The 20,941-nt window shown below is 37.9% G+C and overlaps 1 protein-coding gene across 1 annotated transcript in view; it reads right to left on the bottom strand.

Annotated features, from left to right (window-relative positions):
* Positions 1 to 4,983: 4,983 nt before the first annotated feature.
* CTR9 (CTR9 homolog, Paf1/RNA polymerase II complex component) overlaps positions 4,984 to 20,941 on the bottom strand; it is a 30,470-nt gene continuing 14,512 nt past the window's right edge. Inside the window, exons 15-25 of the mRNA XM_058159945.1 lie at positions 20,103 to 20,190; positions 19,863 to 20,011; positions 19,004 to 19,120; positions 17,480 to 17,625; positions 15,277 to 15,348; positions 14,177 to 14,312; positions 13,419 to 13,562; positions 9,826 to 9,980; positions 9,136 to 9,232; positions 7,709 to 7,821; positions 4,984 to 6,132 (exon numbers count right to left, since the gene is read on the bottom strand). Of these exons, the coding sequence (XP_058015928.1) occupies positions 5,694 to 6,132; positions 7,709 to 7,821; positions 9,136 to 9,232; positions 9,826 to 9,980; positions 13,419 to 13,562; positions 14,177 to 14,312; positions 15,277 to 15,348; positions 17,480 to 17,625; positions 19,004 to 19,120; positions 19,863 to 20,011; positions 20,103 to 20,190 (1,656 nt within the window). The 3' untranslated portion in view covers positions 4,984 to 5,693. The remainder of the gene's footprint in view (positions 6,133 to 7,708; positions 7,822 to 9,135; positions 9,233 to 9,825; positions 9,981 to 13,418; positions 13,563 to 14,176; positions 14,313 to 15,276; positions 15,349 to 17,479; positions 17,626 to 19,003; positions 19,121 to 19,862; positions 20,012 to 20,102; positions 20,191 to 20,941) is intronic.

Genomic DNA, 20,941 nt, shown 5'->3' with positions numbered 1-20,941 from the left:
GAAGGAAGCAAATGAAACTGACAGTTCCCTTTTAAATTTCTATAAATTGGATAATAACTTATAGAGATTGTCTGTGAAATCACAGACCTAAAGCATACATTACTGCTAATCAGTTGTTTTGGTGATAAGTGTAGAGGAGGAAGGAAGTAAATTCTCTTGTTATCTTCCATTTTTCTGATCAGCCTGCTTGCTTTGGCTAACTAATTATTATTGATCCGTCGGATAAATGGATAGAAAGACATAGCTGAATCAGGGTCATGGAAACAATGGTAAAGACCTAAATTGGTATTAGCAGATCTGTGGATTTAGTAGTCTATTATTGCAGTGAGCTTCTTGTCAGAGAGACACTAATTTACCCATAATATTTTTGTTAGTCAGATGGCATAAGAAATGTCCCGTTGTTAGAGAATTAAGAAGTAACTGTGATCTGTGTAAACAACATTTTCCTGTTGGATTTATTTATATCAGCAATATCAGCCTGTCAGATGCTACAACTTTTCTATCCTGCCCTACGGAGCAGAGAATTGGTCCCTGACAGAAAGCCACTTGAAGAGAATAGAAGCATTTGAAATGTGGGTTTACAGGCAGTTGTTACATATAAATTGGGTTGACACAATCAGAAATGAGGCGGTGATAAGCCACCTGGGAAAGCCAAGGGAAATAATCAAAACCATAAAAATGTGAAAGTTGGAATATTTTGGACATGTGATGCGACATCCAGAAAACTACAGCACACTTCACTTAATCCTCTAAGGAAAGATTGAAGGCAAACGAGGTCCAGGCAGAAGAAGAACATCATGGCTTCAAAATCTAAGGGATTGGTTTGGACAAAACTTTTTCATACGGCTGTTGATAAAAATAGGATCGCCAACAGGATCGCCAACGTCCGATGAGGGATATGGCACAAGAAGATTAGCAATAGAGCCTTCCTGTATTTGGAGGGTCTGTAATGTGTTCCTTTTCTTTTGCCTGTATACTACAGTATATGGGCAAAAAAAGCAATAAAATGAAACGAAAAATCTAGGGGAGTATAGAACATTTGGCTCGATTGATGTCATTTTTTAAAGCAACAATATATTTTCCCTATATTTTAGCAAGGTTTTGCATAACATATTGAACCTCATTTAAATTCTGGTCAGTAACTGATGTGTGAACCAGTGGCGGGATTCAAATTTTTTTACTATGTTCTGTGGGGGGTGGTTTGGTGGGGGTGGCATGGCTTGGTGGGCGTGGCAGGGGAAGGATACTGTAAAATCTCCATTCCCTCCCCACTCCAGGGGAAAGTTACTGCAAAAATCACCATTTCCTCCCGATCAGCTGGAGGCAGAGGAGGCAGAGAATAGATGAGGGCGGGACCAGCCAGAGGTGGTATTTACCGGTTCTCTGAACTATTCAAAATTTCCACTACTGTTACTCCAGAACTGGTCAGAACCTGCTGAATACCACCTCTGGTGTGAACTTTGTCTTATTGAATTACATAAATAAAATGCTGGCTAGACAAGGTAAAAGGTGAGGATATTTTTTGTTTCTAGGTGATGGTCTTAATGAAGAATGATGGGAAAAAACATAAAAATAACGCACCAAATGTATTTATGAGAAAAAGGTACTTTAACCATATAACAATAATGGATGATCGGGCTTGTACGTCCTTCTATCTGTCTTAGGTAACTTTAGTAGTATTAATGCAATGGCTGCTGTCTGCCCTGGATAGTGGCTTTCTCTTGGTTCTGCACATATCAGCATGTACCATAATAAGTGCTTAACTTGCTGATCCCATCATATAGTAATAGCATTTAAGACTTATATACCACTTCATAGTATTTTTATTATAGCCCTAAGTGGCTTACAGAGTCAGCATATTGCCCCCAACAATCTGGGTCCTCATTTTACCGACCAGAAGGATGGAAGGCTGAGTCAACCTTGAGTCGGTGAGACTCAAACTCCTGGCAGTGGGCGGTTAGCCTACAATACTGCAATATTGTGTCACCAGTTCCCTAATGATATATTATGTAGAGCCACCATAAGGGCCACAACTACTCTCAAGAGTCAACAAAATGTTCCTTAGCCCACAGTCCTGTGAAACATGCATTCCATATGCCCCTTGAGCTACCCCTGTCTTAATCTGCCAATTTCAATGGAACTGATTCCAGAATAACTGAATTGCATTTGAGAATGAATTGCATTATGGACAGGAAATGTATATGGACAGCACCATTAATTTATATAGCATCGAATTCATTTTGATAGCTAAATTACATCATGTATCCTCGTCTACTTTGCAGCCTAAAAAATTGCTGCTTCATGGAAGTTCCTATTCTACTCAATCCTCAACAGTTGTAATGTTAACTTCCATTTCCTTCATTCTCTGCTAACAGTCAATGGTTGTGTTGGACAGGAACTAAGGAAGCTGAAGCTGGCAAGAGGTGAAGGTGGGGAAAGTTGATCAATGTAGCCCTTGGCATTTCCTAAGCAAAAATAACTACTCTCTCCCAAAGAATGAAGACTTTGAACTAGAAGAGCTGTAAGGTTCTTGTCCAAAAGGCAACTGGACTTTCTTGGGTTTTTTTTCCTTGAAAATATTTTGTTTTTCATCTCCAAGAACCGTCTTCACTTCATCCAAGCTTCTCAACCAGGTTTCTTGGATGAGAAGCGAAACATTTTGAAGGAAAAAAATGAAGTGGCAAGAATTTCAACAAGTTTGGCGTTCCTTATAATGCTCAACTTGTCACAGCCTCTCCCTTTCTGTTGGTGGACTTTGGTATAACTTGCTTTGTAGGTTAATTTTACAGAATGAGAGTGAAAAACTTCCAACTCAACAGATTTTGCTGAACAACAATTCCTAACAGCCATATTTGGCATGGCCAATCATGACTTTCTAATCTTACAACATCCTTATAAATATCAGGTGCCAAACTCTCTGCAGAGAATAGCCAGAATATATCATATCATCACATTATCACTCTTTAAGGAAACTGTGAACCAAGTAATACTATTGTGTCAATTTTTACATTTCTTTCTCTCTTAGTTCATTTGATCAAATCATTCCCATATTTCTGGTTTACTATTGATAACAACAAATGAAAATTACTTCTTTTAGGACTCCTTAAAATTATTCAGGAGTAAAAATACAAGAATGCTACATGCCAAGTTTTTCTTTTTTCATGTAAGATAGCAATATCAAACACTGGTCTGTTATCATTTCTACCAAGTTTCCAAATTATAAATCAAAACATACAGGCTACTAAAATAGTCAGACAGCATACTTTATCTGGCTCTGCTGTTTCTATTAAATATTGTTTTTGGCACTTAGGGTTTGAACAGAAATAATTGCAATCTTCTAACAGGTAATCAAGGTAACAGAGTTGGAAGGGACCTTGGAGGTCATCTAGTCCAACCCCCTGCTCACGCAGGAGACCTATACTAGATTCGAACCACTGAACTTTCTGATCGACAAGCTCAGTGTCTTAGCCACTGAGCCACCTAGCCAGGTTAATCCTTGATTTACAACCGGTTGCTTAGTAACAGTTGTAGAGGGTTACTTATGACTTGGATTTGAAGTTCCCACAGTTGCCTTCTCTTCACAGCTAAGAGCAAAATCGGCCCATAGTAAACCTTTAGCAAAGTTTGCTAAATGACCACTGCAAAAAAAGTTGTAAAATCAGGTCAGTCACCTGATTGGGTGACCCGACTTATGACTGTCAAGACAACTATAGTGGGCAGGCTTCATTATGGTCATAACTTGAGGACTACTTATAATGAACTACAGCTTTTAATAGTCCTAGCAGAATAGAAGACCTGTATTTTGCAGGGGTCAGAAGGGCTGAGAAGATATCTACAGGCACTTCACATCATGGACAGTTTCAACTCCTCCCCTTGGGATGCTGCTATAAGCTATTGCATGCCGAAACAACTAAACATAGGGACAGTTCCCCCCCCCCATGCTATCACTCTGCTGAACATCTAATTCTTACAGTGCTGTCTAATGTCTATCCCAAAGGTGTTTTTTCAACAGGCAAATGGGACTTTTTTCTTGAAAAAGCAACTTTGTGACAACCATGACCTGGATGACTGAGAATCTCCACAGACGTCTAATCTCTATGTATACTTACCCATGTAGTATGGTTGTGGTATTATTATTTATCCATTTAATTTTCTTCACTCCCCCTTTATTGGTATTATTATTATGATTACTATTCTGTTGCTTTGCATGTACACAGGAGTCCTTTTGTACCGGAAACAAACTCCTTGTGTGTCGAATCGCACTTGGCCAAATAAAGTTAAATTCAAGTCAATAGTTCCTAATAGGAAATGATGGGAGTTGTAGTTGAGTTTTATCTGCCCATGTGCACTCTTTGTACTTCTGACATAGAGGTATGGATTGGAAATGGGCATTCAAAGAAAATGTAAGAAGTACCGTATATACTCGAGTATAAGCCGAGTTTTTCAGCACGTTTTTTGTGCTGAAAAACGTCCCCTCGGCTTATACTCGAGTATATACGGCTTATACTTGAGGTTTTTTTTTTTCTTCTTTTTTTCACATTATACCGGATGGTGCAAACTTCGCGGGCTTTTGCATTAGCACGGGGAAGCCCTGCCGGTGCAGTGAGAGGGCGGGGCGGGGGAGCCGCCAGCCTTCTCGGCTGAGGGAGGGAGGCTTTCCCTGACCGGTAGCTGCCTCATTTCCCTCCCTCGGCTTATACTCGAGTCCCCAGTTTACCCCAGTTTTTTGGGGGAAAATTGGGGACCTCGGCTTATACTCGGATCGGCTTATATTCGAGTATATACGGTAATTTAGGCAATTTATAATTTGAAATTAAATCCCGCAGATGCCCAAATCCAACTTTTCAGGATTACTATAATACAATCCTCTACCAAAATGCCAATATTGAACTCAAAAGGATTTACCTGTACTTCAGAAAACGGAATTGTCAAAAGCCATAATAAAATGGACCACTCTGAACAGATGATGATGACTATTACATGCCACAAGCAGATCATTTTATTCCTGGAGGGCTCTTGTACAATATTGCAATTTGGCCACATTACAAAGCTATAATTTATTTATGTATCTGTAGCAATTTTCAAATTAAAAAAAACTTTTAAAATTTAGAATTTTACTACAAGAGGTATGTACATAACAAAAAGAGCTTGCTAGCCAGTGACAGCTTGTCGACCCATTCTTTACACCACTTCAGAAAGTACCGGAACATCTAGCAAGGCAGGACGAGCTACAGTCTTCCACCCAAATCAGAGGGCTTCAAGGCATTTATTTCAGGTGGTTCAAGCCAGCATAATTGGATGCAATGTGACCATTTGGTTCATCTTCACATCATGTACATTTCAACAAAATAAACTTTTAAACGCCCTATTTTATTTATTAAATTTATATGCTGCCCATCTTCCCGATAGGGCGACTCTAGGCGGCCTACAGAACGTAAGTATGCAGCTTACTTATTGCCAAATGTGGTACTTGAGTAGCTCACGTACACTAAAGGAACACTAGGCTCTAGTGAATGGGTAGTTCAGTAGAAAAATGTTGTAGGAAACGTTTCAAGACTTTGTTCCTAAAGCATAGCTATGCATGTTTTAAAATCAATTTTGAGATATAAATGATGGTTGTCTATCCTTCTCATTAGGCTCAGAGGGATATGTATTTACAAAGGAGTTTATAAGAACCGGGCTGCAGCTGACATTTAATCACTATCATCAGATCCACGATATGAGCCTCTTTCGGAAGCCTCGTTGTTGGAAGCCTCGTTGTTGGAAGCCTCGTTGTTGGAAGCCTCTGGCTCAGATTCATTAGCCGAGCCCTCATTGTCAGAGACTCTCTCTGAATCTCTGTCAGAATCAGCACTGCGGGAAGCTGGGCGAGATTCGTTCTCAGAACCACCAGACGGACTTCTTCCTGACTGCACAGACTCATTATCCGATTGCTCCGAATCAGACTGTCTTCTCTTTCTCACTGAACCATCACTGTCTGAGTCTTCATCCGAAGGGCGGGCACTGGATCGTCTGGGACTGCCTCCCTCACTGCCAGACTTGTTACTGTTGTCCAAATCACTGTCAGACACCACATTTTTGTTACGCTGCTGCTCGGCATCATCTGAGTCACTGTTGCTGTTCCTGGCATTGCTGTTCAAACAAAGAAAAGAAAAATAAAATGCAAACATCTGAAGCAGAATATCAAAGGCTGTATATGAACTACCAGTTCCCAGGAGTTATGTTAATTTTGTCCAGCATAATAGATCTTACGCCAAGAAAGTTAAATGAACTATCACTTGTGATAATTTATTCTTGTTTAAGTATGGTGTACTGAGACTGTCCTTAAGCTGTTACCTTTTTAGTTTTTGAGAAGTCAGTTTATACCTTTTCATATAATTTTGTAGCCAGGAAAGAAAGTACTAATTTATACATTTTCAGAAAGTTTAATTATGCATAATTGCACTTTATATGTTACTGAAATATTTGGAATAAAACCATCCCAAATATGAAAGACCATTTCTGATCTTGAGACAGAGTTTAACTTCAAAACACTTCCCAAATGTTTCTAAATGACTATCTTTGGAGTGCAAATCAACTGTTTCCTATTTGAAGTAAGATATGAATCAAAATGTTTTGCACACCATTGGTGCTTTTGGTGTGTTTTCCAAATAGATACAGAATTTTCCCTATTCACAGAATCAGGATTAATTACATTGAGCGTGAAGGCCAAACAGAAGCTATATCTCCTTAAATTTCTTTCCTTAGCCTAATACTTCTGTAGGTCTAAATTGGGGGTTCCCAATTTAGTTCCCAACTTAGTGTTAAATGTTACCAACCTATTACAAGTAATCCTCTTTCAATGACCACAAGTGGGATTCTCAACTCCATTAAGTGATATAAACATTAAGTGAAACATCATGTGACTGTGCCCAACTTATGACATCCATTCTGCTGCAGTCATTAAGCAATTTTCCTGCAGTCTTTAAGTGCAACATCACCTTCCTGCCATCTTCCCCACTGACTTGGCTTTTGGAAGCCAGTTGTGAAGGTTGCAGTTTGATCTAGTGGTAAAAGCACCAGGCTCAGAAGTAGGAGATTGTGAGTTCAATTCCCACCTTAACTATAAAAACCAGCTGGGTGACTTTGGGCCAATCACACTCACTCAGTCCAACCACCTCATAGGATGTTGTTGTTGTGAGGAAAATAGGATTGGATATGTATTGGATATGTTTGCTATCTTATTTGTAAAAAAAAAAAAATTGGGATATGAATAAATAAAATGGCAATCACATGACTGTGGGACACAACAACCATCATAAATGAATGCCTGTGGAGGATGCTGAGGACTGATTGTAAACTTAATTTTCAGCATAAGTTTGAAGCATCACTAAACAGGGCAGATGTTAATCAATGATTGCCTGTACCCATGAAGACCTAGAAAATACCAATAGATTTTGTTTTTTTCATAAAAAATATAAAACACTGTATCAATAGGAAACATAGTGAAGAGTCACTTGGTTTACCTGGATTTTTAAAAGGTTTCTTAATCTTTCATAATTTAGTTCTATTATCCTTCAATTAAAAGTTACTTAGGATAGACTAGGATGTATTCACTCTGCATTTTTCACAATTTTGAAATGGAGAAGAAAATACATGTTACCTGTGACTCCATTTTTATCAGAATAAATCAATCACTATTACTTCCAATGGGGGAAAATATACATACCCATCATCAGCAATTTTGAGTTTATCTTCATCAGATGAGTCATCGCTTGATGAAATGATGGCTTTAGATTTGATTTTTCCCTTCATTGAAAGAGGCAAGCGTTCTGGCTTGGACTATAGATAGGGGGGGGGAAAGTGATAGAACTTGTAAAGAAAATTGACTTTCAGCTCTTTAATAAAATTAACTATAAAATATTCCTATTACAGAAGCTTGTGGTGGAAAAGTAAAATGATTTAGCTATAAGGTGGCTATGCATTTTTCGTTCTATCCATTTCTTATTAAATTATACCCAATCCCACAGGTCTAGGATATAAAAGTAATTTCCAATTGCTAAAGACTGAACTAAAAAACTATGGAGAAAAACCATTCAAACTTTCCAGAAACTGCTAAACTCTGTCATAACAAAGGAGGTTATTACATCTGTGAGCCTGGAGGTGCCAGGATACACATGAATATCTCCTATACCTACCTGGCTACCACCTCCATTCGACTTTTTGTATTAAAAATGTTTCAAATTAAAAAACAGAACAAGACCCAAAAGCTGTTATTGTGGAAGAAATAAACTACAATTTTCCGTATCTTCAGTTCTAAATTAATTAATTAAAATTAAATTAACTAAATTAATTTAATTTTAATTAATGAAAAGATGGAGGAAGGAGACCATCGAGCAAGGAATAACAATAAAGGAAGATATGGCTAAAGGAACTGACCTCCCTTATACTATTTAAAGGACCCTGAATAGGTTGAAGGTTGGAGTCCCTTAATATAAAACCAATAATCTCAAGTGGAGGCTCCTAGCGGATAACAACATGCTCATTCAAATGTGGAGAGACACAGAGCCTGGCCCATCTGCTAGTATGTTGGCTACTACCAGAAGCATGTACTGATAATGACTTATTTTTGGCCAATGACGAAGCCAAGAAGGTGGCTTCATTCTGTCAGTTTAAATTTGATCTAGACATGGAAGAAGAAGAATTCTAAAGAGTCCTGAACCTTGGTTAGAAGCTACAAATAATTGAGGATGCAAGTGCTCTGAAATAAGTGTGTTATACCTATCAGATAAAGGTATGCAAAGAAACAAAGAGGCTCAAGGGGTTTGCAGATCCCCATTTTAGTAAATCAGTGTTTTAAGACTGCATTACATCTCCCACTGGAGCCATTTTGTGAATGGGCAAGCCTCTTCTCTCATCAGCCCTTTTATAACATGCCCTACAAATTATGTTCATTAGCTTGGAAAAGGTGGGGACCTCTAGTTAAGGTCTTCAGAGTCTTCAATTTAGTTCAAATAGAAATAAGTGAAGCAATGCTAAGTGCAAGTAAGGATGGGTACCTTCCAGTGCTTTCTAGGACATTCCACAATCCAACCTTAAACTAAAGATTTTTAATTAGACTGACAGAGCACTTAATGAAATAGTTATAAATCGCACCATTCTTCTCTTCTCAGTTTTGGCTGGGCGGCGCTTCTTCTGTCTTGGTGCTGACTCGTTTTCATCATCATCAGTATCACCATCTCCTTTTTGAGGTCTTGAGAAAAACACACACCCAAATAATCAACAAAGTTCTATAAACATTGTGTCCTGATCAGATCTCTACAAAGAAAAAGAAAAAACCCTACCGATTCTTCACTTTTTCTTACGTAAACCTTTTCCTTAATAGTTCCAGAACTTCACATTAAAATTACTTAACAATATAGACAAACATAATGAGTATCATATGATTGGTCTCATGTTTTTTTTTTAAAAAAAGCTCACTGCAGAGCTAATTCTTGAAATGATTTCAAATAATTTTTAAAACATAAAACAGTAATTTAAAATTTGTACGTACACATCTACAGTAGCAAAAAAAAAAAAAAAAGACACTTTAAACACCAGTTCATAATAATGCCAGAAACTGCAGTTCAGATGCCATGGCTAGGCTCTGAAAGGTTCTCTGTGTACATATCAGGACTTTGTTGTTACTTCCCCACTATTAAAAACTACTCTTTTCTGAGTTTTAAGCAATGTAGAATCAGGCAGCAAGGCAGGTTAAAGCAGTAATGGAAAGAAAGGAATCAATCTTCCCAATGTGAATGATCAAATTCACTGGGTACACCCTCATTTCCCTCCAAAGGATTTCACCTTCGTCGCTTCTTCTTTTTCTTCTCTCCATCTTCTTCTTCGCCATCTTGTTCACTGCCACTGCCCTTCCTCCTCTTTTTCTTTCTAGATACTGGAAGGTCTTCATCACTGTCATCGTTGACAAACTCATCAAATTCTCCAGTTTTTCTGGAACGCTGTCACAAAAATCATAAGCCAGAATGCATTGTTATTTCTAGATGAAAATCCTCTGCTTAATCAAGCATTTTTGAAGTGAGTTACCCTCTAGTTTAAAATAATACAGAGTTAGAAAAATTCACACTTAATTTATATGGTTTTTTATCCTTCCTTTCAGAATTGTTATTTTTAGGATTTAGATTATGCAAACACAGATTAACACAAATCACAATCTGAAAAAAAGAATAGAACAATCCAATTGGTCTTTAATCTTCTAACACTACTTTTGCTAACTAACACATCCGCCAGTCATTTGTAACTAAGAACACCTCAAAATTAAAAGTGGTGGAAAAACAAAATGAAAGACATGAAATGCTAGAATGCTAAAATTAAATATAGAGAAGTATGGAATCTAGACTTTAAAAAAGACAGAGGAAAGTGTTGCTGCTTTTCTTCAAAATTTTGTAAAGACTTATTTTAAGAGATTCTCAAAAAAAAGATCAAGAGGTATAGAATACAACCATTTTTTCTATCGGAAAATATAATGTAAGCATCTTCACATGTAGAGACTATGAATACAGGAAATCAAATGATCATACAACACTGAATTATACTAATCCAAAATTAAAATGAAATATGTTTTGAGCAATTATTATAAAAGTGCAAATTAATATTGAAAGACTTCAGCCTACTTTCTCCTATTCTCTCACAGATCTGATCTTAATGCTCATTTTGATTACCATTTTAATAGCAATTGAAGGAAATGAATTGATATGAATGGAAAATAACTGGTAAACATTCACACAGATGGAATTAAGGAATTAGGGCTTTCTTAACCTGTTTATCAAGGAAGCAAAGAACATGAAGTATCATTTTGAGAGAACAGAAAAGACACACTATATTATTTGGATGCAGTAGATGCTTGGAGGTAGTTGACCAAACTAATAAATCAATGAGAAAGGCCTTAAGAAGAGTCTTGATTTGACAATAACGTCTGATTGTTGTCAGAAAGACTCATGAGGGAGATAATCAGCATGAGACATAGGCTAAAGATTTAGGATCAGCCAAGATCCCAGAGATGTTGGATGGATCGGAAGAAGAGATGCTGGCAGTCTGAAAATTCTGAGTATAAAAAGATTTGATTTTAGGGTAAGAAATCAGAAGACTTCAACTATCAATCAGCTATATCACAAGTCCATCTTCTCATAGCTATCTGTAACTCTTTGTTTGTTAGACTTTCTAATTGGATCAGCCATCTGATTAGAGCCTCACCCTTTGGTAAAGATCTTCTAATATAATTACGAAAAGATAAAGTTAAGAGAAGATTCAGTCATGGATTATATTAGACAGCTTTACTTCATGGGAAAACTGCTTTTTTGCTTGAAACCAAGATAAAAGGGCCGGGATAGCTCAGGCAATAGAGAAGCCTGTTATTAGAACACAAAGCCTGCTATTACTGCAGGTTCGAGCCCGGCCCAAGATTGACTCAGCCTTCCACCCTTTATAAGGTAGGTAAAATGAGGACCCAGATTGTTGGGGGGGCAATAAGTTGACTTTGTAAAAAATATATACAAATAGAATGAGACTATTGCCTTATACATTGTAAGCCGCCCTGAGTCTTCGGAGAAGGGCGGGGTATAAATGTAAACAAAAAAAAAATATATATATAAAGGGTTTAACTTATCTCATCACATAGACCATAAAGCTGAATTCGGCCAGGATTTTCTAATGTTCAAAGGCCTACAAGTGAAAATGAGGGGAGTGTGTTTGCAACTGAGAACAGATTTCTCACAAAATCTATGATATTTTCATTAAAATGGGTAAGAAGGACTAAAGGTGGACTCAGCTGGATCCTAGAAATAACTGTAAGATAAAATTCTAAAGCAGAGAAAAGGACAAGAGGGGGAAATTTTGTAAAACAAAAGAAAAAGTTGAACTATGTGTACAGGCAAACAATATAATTATTACAGAGAAAGAGAAAATCTAGTTCTTAAGTTAAGTAGAACCAGGACTTGTTAATACCATGATGAGGAACCAAGAAAACCATAAAAGTTAATAGAGAACAATAAAAACAGACAATGAAAAGTTTGTTGAATGACAGATGGAATACTTGAAGAAGACCTTTCAAACGATGCAATGGAAATAAAAATGAGATAATCAATGACAAACAACTTTGTAGGTCACTAAACAGAGGTGTAGAAGAACCAAAGAGCCAAAATAGACAAGATTGTTACTTTCTATTGTTTTAAAAAACTGCCTCTTTTTGCACTTAAAAAATAAGGCTTAAAAAGAAATGTCTATGTATCGAAATTAATACAAAACTGGTCTAAATGTCTCTTATGTGAATACCTTTTCGATCTGTATTAAATTCAGCATTTGCTGTCTGTAGCTTTATATACTACTAAACTCATGACCCATTGGATCTTTCTTCTTTCCATATATATAATATAGGCTGGCACTGTTTTCTCTTCCCTCACAACCCTCAGCAGAGCCCTGGTGAAGCCCCCTTCTCCTTGGCTGACCTGTGGAACTGCCTGCCGCTCTGCTGGGAGCAAGGGGACTATGGACAAGGAAAAATGCACTCCTACGCCCTTTCCTGGTGTGTCCCGAAAGATTCCCTCCCTCCCAGAAGAAAAAGAGCTTACCCATCGACCATCCGAACCCTTACTTGGCAGTAGGCATTCAAATTACTCTTGGAGCACAGTGGCTCACGTGATTAGGATGCTGGGTTTGGAGGTTAGCAAGCCCATGTTTGAGACCCAAGTGCTGCTGTATGACGGGGCTGAGCTCCCATCACTCACTCTAGCTCCTTGATGGGACATGAAAGCCACCATGGGTGTTCCCTGGGCAACGGTGATGTCACTGGCTAATCCTTTCAAACCAGAAATACCTTAAACTGTGCCTCCAACACAAACGAGACAAGATGGGATCTGAATTACTCCCTTGTCCTTCCATCATCATCCACCTCTCTTAAAAGAGATTTTAGTTTTTGCCTTTGATTCCAAACCAGCCAATTAGCAACCAGGTCTTGCTATCAGCCAACTGGGTGTAGGGACCAGAGGGAGGCAGAAAAGACATGGGAATATGCCCCTCCCATCTTCCTTTGTACACACACAACTTACAAGCTTCAGGGAAGTCTAGTTGGAAATTACACCGTGTGACCGTGGCTAACTGTGTATTTCAGCAGCCACACTTTTGTGAATACAACTAGTGTGCAGATCTTTGAACTTTCCATTACACAGGAGCAATGGGTCCCAGATTTTAATGCATTCTTTAAGTTTGACCTGTTGAGATACTTAATTGAAAAACTTGTTGCCCTGTGATGAATCATTTAAATCAACTGAAAGTTATAAACAGAGCAGAGTGTTTTAGTAATTCATGGCCATATAATAATAATAATAATATTTAATTTGTAATATTTTTAACATTCATTTTTAAAAACTCTTATTTTTATTTACCCGGCCAGCTCCACTACGCTTTTTCTCTTTTGAGCCTTCAACTTCTCCTGTGAACATGAGAATATTCTTGGTCTTCTCCACATATTGTGCTCTCTGTTCCAAAAGTTTCTTCTGTTCTTCTATTTCCCTGAGACGTTTTTCTTCCTGGAAAAGTGTCAGCAAGGAAATCAGTTATATTGTAGTTCTATGCAAGGCACCATTCTAATATTTTGATTATTTTTTAAAAAAACAAAGTATTGAACACTTATTTGTGACCACAATGACATGGGGTCTACCTTTAAACAGTATGCTCTGAAACAATAATATGAAGAGAATTCAGTGCTTGTAGCACTACTGTAAATAGACATGTGGAAATAAGCAAAACGTTTCTAGGTTACAGACTGAATGAGGCATCTAAATTTTCATTCCTCTCCTTCTTCATCATTTGCAGCCTAAAAGTAAACCACCTTCCAAATTTATTTTACCCATTTACATAATAATAATAATAATAATAATAATAATAATAATAATAATAATAATAATAATAATAATAATAATAATAATAATAATTTAATTTGTATACTAATTTGTATTATTATTGTATAATTGTATAATGATTAATTTGTATATTAATTTTATTTGTATTTGTATACATCTTCAGAGCATCCCTCTATTTATTCATCGTACATCTACATTGCCCTTTGTTGTAGCATCACAGCTCCTAGCTCAGCAGAGAAAGTGATCCCAGCTCTGTTTTAGTGGTATAAGGAATAAAGGACCTGTTCTTTTAGTAACTTCTGACGCAGCAGTTCTTTTTCTTGCTCTTGTTTTGCTCGCAGCTCCCGCTCTTCTTCATCCTGCTTGCGAGCCCGAGCTACGTGATACTGAGCTTGGCTCAGCAGATCCGAACACTGCCTACAAGTTGGGGTTAAATTTGTAGACAAAAGCAATAATAATGAAAAACGCATTTCATGCCACTGGCCAAATCGAAACTTTTCAAGAACAACGGACTTGTGAATGCTAGTAGTTAAGAGACTAGACTGTAGTAAATACATCTATTTTAAAGAAAAACAGATCAATGCAGTTGGGAATTCACGGCTAAATTTCATAGAGGATTTTTATTTCCAACAATCAAATCACTTTTTAAAGCAGTAGCCTGGCACCTCAAATTGTTTGGCCCTAGAAAAATCAATTATTTATCCAACTAATTGGGTTACATTGCCTTGAGCCCAATACATGACAAATATCTGATTTTCAGCGCTTTTGTGTATTTAGCTTCATCATAGGAACCCTTTATATTTAGATTTAGAATTTCTGAAGTGCTTTTATGCCAATAAAACTAAGCATTAGTTTCAGCTTTCATGGACAACCTGCATGCCAACACTTGTTTCAAACTACTTTTTGTCTGACACGTACTTAAATTAGGCAGTAAAAAAAGATAAATCTTTTAAGAGTTCAACCCAGAAGACAAAGGCAGGTTTTCTTCATTAAAGAGAATCCTTGGAGAAATATAGTTTACAGAACATCTAGGATACACTGTAGAATTATTTCAAAAGAGGTATATGACAGTATTTGGAAAATTCTGCTAGAACTAATAATAAAAAGAAATACAAAAACCATTGTAAAATAATCCACAGAAAATACTACTTTCCCAAAAGTAGGCATCAAAACCATATATGGTTTTGGCTGGTCAACATGTGGCTGGCCAAAATTATCTCCTAATTATAAATTGACTCTCCTTTCCTTGCGGGTTTAAGCTACAGATGTACATAGCTAACCTTAAATGTCTATACTAAAGTAAACTGAAACCTGCAATTCAAATATCTTGCTTATTTCATAAGGAACTGATTTTTGAAAGTACTGGTTAATTTTTTTTTACCTGGCTTCAGTTGCAGCAAGTGCCAAATCAAATCTCATTTTATCTCCCACTTTACTCAAGTAACTGAAGTATCTGAATGAAAAACAGAAAATTAGGGATATCTTAACATTCTTCCAAAATAATCTTTTTTCCCATGTGTGTTTTTGTTAAAAGTGGTACATATTTATCATAAACTAGATGATGTCAACATTAAGATATTGCTTTTTAATTTCACATCCCACTCTCCGTCTTTATCTCCCCATCAAATCACTCTTTCAGTTCCTAGAGAAGAAAATACTCTCAAAGTATTTTAATTTAACCTCTAATAATAATCAACACAACAAGTTCTTCGATGAGATTGAAGTGCATCTTTTAAAAGTGAACCTGAATCATCTTGCAGATGGCTTAAGACAGGTTTTGGAGAATCTGTCTCAGAACTTGATGAACTGATTGTTCTAGGAATATCTCATACAAAAGAAACTTCTGTGATAAAAAAAGTTCTCTGGCAGAGACGAACATTCCAAAATATAAGGCAATGTATTAGATAAAACTGAGAAAAAAAATAGCTTGCCTCAATACATTAAGTTAAAAAAGACTTAATTTTAAGAAGAAGTGTGCCATTCAAAAGCACCCTTTTGAATGGGACACATTCTGTTTCTGCTTGAATGGACACCCCTCCCCTCCCGGCCCCATTTTGTATATTAAAACAGGCAGTAACGCTTGCAGGCTAGAGCACTAGATCCAATTCTGAAGCTCTCATCTTCTGACTCTCTGGATTTTTAGACGCTGTTGAAAATGTTCACATGTACAGGTTAGCCCTCGACTTACAACAGTTCATTTAGTGACCGTTCAAAGTTACAATGGCACTGAAAAAAGTGACTTATGACCATTTTTCAGTTACAGTTACAACCTTCATAGCATCCCCATGATCACGTAATCAAAATTCAGATGCCTGGCAACCTGTTCATATTTATGACCATTGCTGTGTTCCAAGGTCATGTGATCCCCTTCTGATAAGCAAAGTCAGTGGGGAAGCCAGATTCACTTAACAACCGGGTTACTAAATTATCAACTGCAGTGATTCACTCAACAACTGAGGCAAGAAAGGTCATAAAAATGGGGCAAAATTCACTTAACAAATGTCTCACTAAACAATAGAAATTTTGGCCTCAATTATGGTCATAAGTCCAGGACTTCCTGTACTACTGAACCTGCATTTCTATACCAACAAATTTTCGAGGACCATGGCAATAGTTAGTCCTCAACTTACAACTGTTTGTTTAACAACAGTTTTAAGTTACAACAGCCTTGGAAAAAGTGACTTACAATCTATTCTTAAAAGTTATGCCTGTAGCAATGACCCCTCCAGTCATATGATCACAATTTGAATGCTTGGCAACTGGTTCGCATTTACCACAGCAGCAGCATCTTATGATAATGCAATCACAATTTGCAAACCTTCTTTTGCTTTTCAGAAGCAATGTCAATTTGGGAAGCTGGATTCGCTTAATAACCACACGATCCACCTAATAACGATGGCGACCGCCTTAATGACCATGGTAAAAAATCGTCATAAAATTGGGTCCAATGATATGATGATTCCATTTACAACCACACTTGACTTACAACAGAAATTCCAGCTCCAATTAGGCTCATCAGTCAAGGATTATTTGTAGAACAAAGCTATTCAAGCAGCAAGGCCAGCTGCCTTCCCTTTCCATCCCTGTAGATTTTATTTAGCCCTTTAACTTTCTAGGAGGAAGGTAATGCTAAGGACTTCACACTTCTATGGCCAGAAACAAAATCTAAAAGCTGTGAGGCAGAGCTTATGAAATACATTATTATTGTGTAATAAAGTTAACGGCTTTAATCTTGTCTCTAGATTAGGGGTCTTCAATCCCCGGCCCACAGACCACCACCGGTCCGTGGTATGCCAGCAACTGGGCTGCACAAACACGCAAAGCTCCATCCATGGAAGCATGCAAAACCACGATCCCTCCAGTCCACAGAAAAACCTCTCTCCACAGAACCAGCCCCTGGTGCCCAAAAGGTTTGGGTGGGGCCCACTGCTCTAGATGCATCTACAAAGCTGTACAAAATAACTATAGCTTGTTAAGCTAGGCTAGAATTTGGTTTTATCTTCATCACCACCCCCACCATACTCTAATGCAATGTATATTACAAGGGGGGGTTCTTAAATAAAGATTACCGTATATATCCTTACCTGTGTGCTAGCTCAAGTTCTTTCACAGCATTTAGTACTTCCTTCAGGTTACTTTTTTCATCTTTCAGGACAGAGGTAGCTAGCCGTTGCAGCACAAGAGCCACGTTGAACATAAGGACTGTATCGCTGGGTGCTACATGTCTTGCCTGAGAATTCAAATTTAATTTAAAATTAAACCAATGTGAACTGGCCAGAAAGCTGAAACTGTTGTTACAACATACCTAGGAAGCCATTCAGGCTCTCTCGGTAATGGCCTCCCACAAGTTGGAGAAGAAGAAACTTCCCTGGAGAGCCTATGGCGTATGATTATTCATCTCCTTTTTTATGTTGTGCAGTAGCCATAATTTGTGATTTTGGTTTGTGATAACTCTCTATGTAGCAGGGGTTCCTAAACTTTTTGCCATCACACCTTCCTTTAGCCCAATCTTAATGTACACGCCTTCCTTAAAAATATCTAAATACAAAATGAACATAAATGAACAGCTGAAAATAATACAATGAAACTTTGAGAAAGGTAGATTTATTTTAAAAATGCAACTAAAAGGTTCTTCATATGTCCCTGGTCTCTGTACCTCCCTGAGGTAGGCACACCTCATAGTTTGGGAACCCCTGTTCTATATTGTATCCGGGTGATTTTTGGGACTAATTATTTTTTCTTCCTATAGAACAGTGATGGCTAACCTTTTTGCCATCGCATGCCAGGATGAGGTGGGTGGGGGAAAGGTTTGCGTACGCCCACACCCATAATTCTATGTGCCCTGCCCTGCATGCGCCATCCCCACTCCCCCCCCCCACTCCTGGCACACAATGGCCTGGTAGGCCCATTTTTCTTTCTCATCTGGCTCCAGGTCCTCTCTATGCATCTGGGGAGGGCGAAAACAGTCTTCCCCACCCCATCGGAGGCCCTCAGTAGGCCTGAAACGGCCCGTTTCCCAACTTCCGGTTAGACAGGAAGTGACATTTTTTGCTGTACTCAGCCTCCAGCGCCTCTCTAGGATTCTAGAGAGAAGGCTCTGGAGGCTGGGGAACAGCAAAGAAGTCACTTCCTGTCCAATCGGAAGTTGGGAAATGGGCTGTTTTGGGCCTCCAGAGGGACTGGGGAAGGCTATTTTCGCCCTCCCTAGATGCATAGAGAGGACTTGGAGCCAGGTGAGAAAGAAAAATGGGCCTTCACCACCCCCTGCAGGCCCTCCGGAGGCAGGAAACAGCCTGTTTCCCTACTTCTGCTGGGCCCAGAAGGCCAGAAAATCAGCTGGCTGGCGTGTGCATGCATGCTGGAGCTGAGCCAGCGTGCCCACTGATATGGCTACGCGTGCCACCTGTAGCACGCGTGCCATAGGTTCACCATCACGGCTATAGAAGTTTTATTCTACTTAGGCTACTTTTTTCCAACATGGCTGTTTTATTGTATTTTACATGCTATTGTAATAACTGACTGTATAGGATTCTAGGGTATATAATCTAACCTTTAATAACAACAACAATTATTGATAATCGTTTTGGTAAATATTAGAAACTTCCTACCTTTAGCAATGTTTGTTTGCATTCTTGTAATTTACCACATTTGAAGAGAGCTCGGGCCAAATATAGCAATACTTCTGTGTTCTGATGTTTATAGAATTTTCTGAGACAATTCTCGTACTATGGTGGGGAAGAAAATAAACATTTGAAGAACTAGTTTAAATTGCGAACTTTATTATAGTGCTTCAGACAAAACTGCACTGCAGCCAGAGTGCAATGCTGTACACAGCCTTATAAATGAGTTTGCAAAGATCTCTTAATAACTTCCAAAAACTTAACTACAACATCCTGCATTTCCACATAGGTTGCAGAAGAGAGCAAAACTCCCTCTTTATACCCAACATAGCAGCACAACAAATCCAATGTCTTAGCAGCTTAAAAAATCCTCTCCACTAAGGCTGGGGAAAAAAATGAGTTTCCTTTTCCATGTGGTCAGCTTAGAAGCCAAACACATGTATATAAATTTCTGTGATACATAGTACAAACTTTACCACACATGGCACATCAAAAGTTTGCCGATATGTTATCTGTAATTTCATGAGTTATTTTTCATCAGTTTTCAGATCCATGGGAAAGATTTTTTCTTTTCAATCCTCTTTTAATACTGCAGTCTTAAAAAACCAATTTCACTGACTCAGTTCTGTGAAGATATCCATTACCCAGCACAATTTAAATGTAATTTTTTAAAAAAAGAAAAGCAAAAGGTATTGAAAATATTCATGGAACGATCCAATTTAGCCCAACATGATGTATGCATGAAAACCAAGCTGTAAAAATTCTCCTTACAGAAAAGTCTCAGCTTGAAATTTTAGTTCAGTGTTTACAAGAAACGTCCTAAATCAAGGTATTTGTTAAGGATTACCATTTGCACAGCACTGATGTACTGTTTCTGCTCCACATAAATGTGTGCAAGATTAAGCCACACGTCACTGATATCTGCGGTAGCCTCTCTCACTTGGGCAAAAACATCACGAGCCTCACGGAAATATCCTTTGTGTGCTAGTACGGCTCCTAAAAAAGGAAAATTGGATTTCCAGATCCATGCAAAGTCATTGCAAAATTGTAATGTAAAAAGAAAATTTGAGACAAGAAATCTTAGTACCTATGCCATTAGCGGCATACAAATTCTTGGGGTCATTCCGGAGGACCTGTTTGTAGATGGCTAGAGCACGATCTTGATGACGTTTTTCCTGCAAGACAGACAGGAACTCTCAAGAAAATGAATACTTATAACCATTTGTTTAGTGATTTTTCAAAGTTACGCTTACAACTGTCACAGTATTCCAGTCATGTGATCAAAATTTGGCCGCTGGGGCAATTGCCATGTATTTACAACACTTGCAGCATCCCTGGGTCATGTGATCACCATTTGTGATCTTCCCAACCGGCTTCTGACAAGCAGTCAATGGGGGAAGCCGGATTTGCTCAATGACCTCACGATCGACTTAACAAGTCCACTGATTTGCTTAACAGCTGTGGCAAAAAAGGTTGTAAAATCGTGCAGAACGCACTTAACTGCCTTGTTTAGCAATCAAAATTCTGCCCCCCATTGTGGTCATAAATTGTAGACTAGTTATATTTATAATATTTATCAAAATATTTTAATAACTTTTCTGGATACTCAAGAAATGTTAAAATATATTAACTCAGACTGGTAAGACAGTCTGTTATTAACACAGCTGCCTGCAATTACTGCAGGTTCTAGTCCCACCAGGCCCAAGGTTGACTCAGCCTTCCATCCTTTATAAGGTAGGTAAAATGAGGACCCAGATTGTTGGGGGCAATAAATTGACTTTGTATATAAATATACAAATAGGATGAAGACTATTGCTAACATAGTGTAAGCCGCCCTGAGTCTTCGGAGAAGGGCGGGATATAAATGCAAATTAAAAAAAAAGTTAAAATATATTAAATGCCTCCCACAGTCAATACAAAAACTAA

This window comes from Ahaetulla prasina, chromosome 1 (assembly GCF_028640845.1).
Source record: "Ahaetulla prasina isolate Xishuangbanna chromosome 1, ASM2864084v1, whole genome shotgun sequence".
Taxonomy (NCBI): Eukaryota; Metazoa; Chordata; class Lepidosauria; order Squamata; family Colubridae; genus Ahaetulla; species Ahaetulla prasina.
Note: the sequence above shows the minus strand (reverse complement) of the source record. Positions and strands in the feature narration are given on the sequence as shown.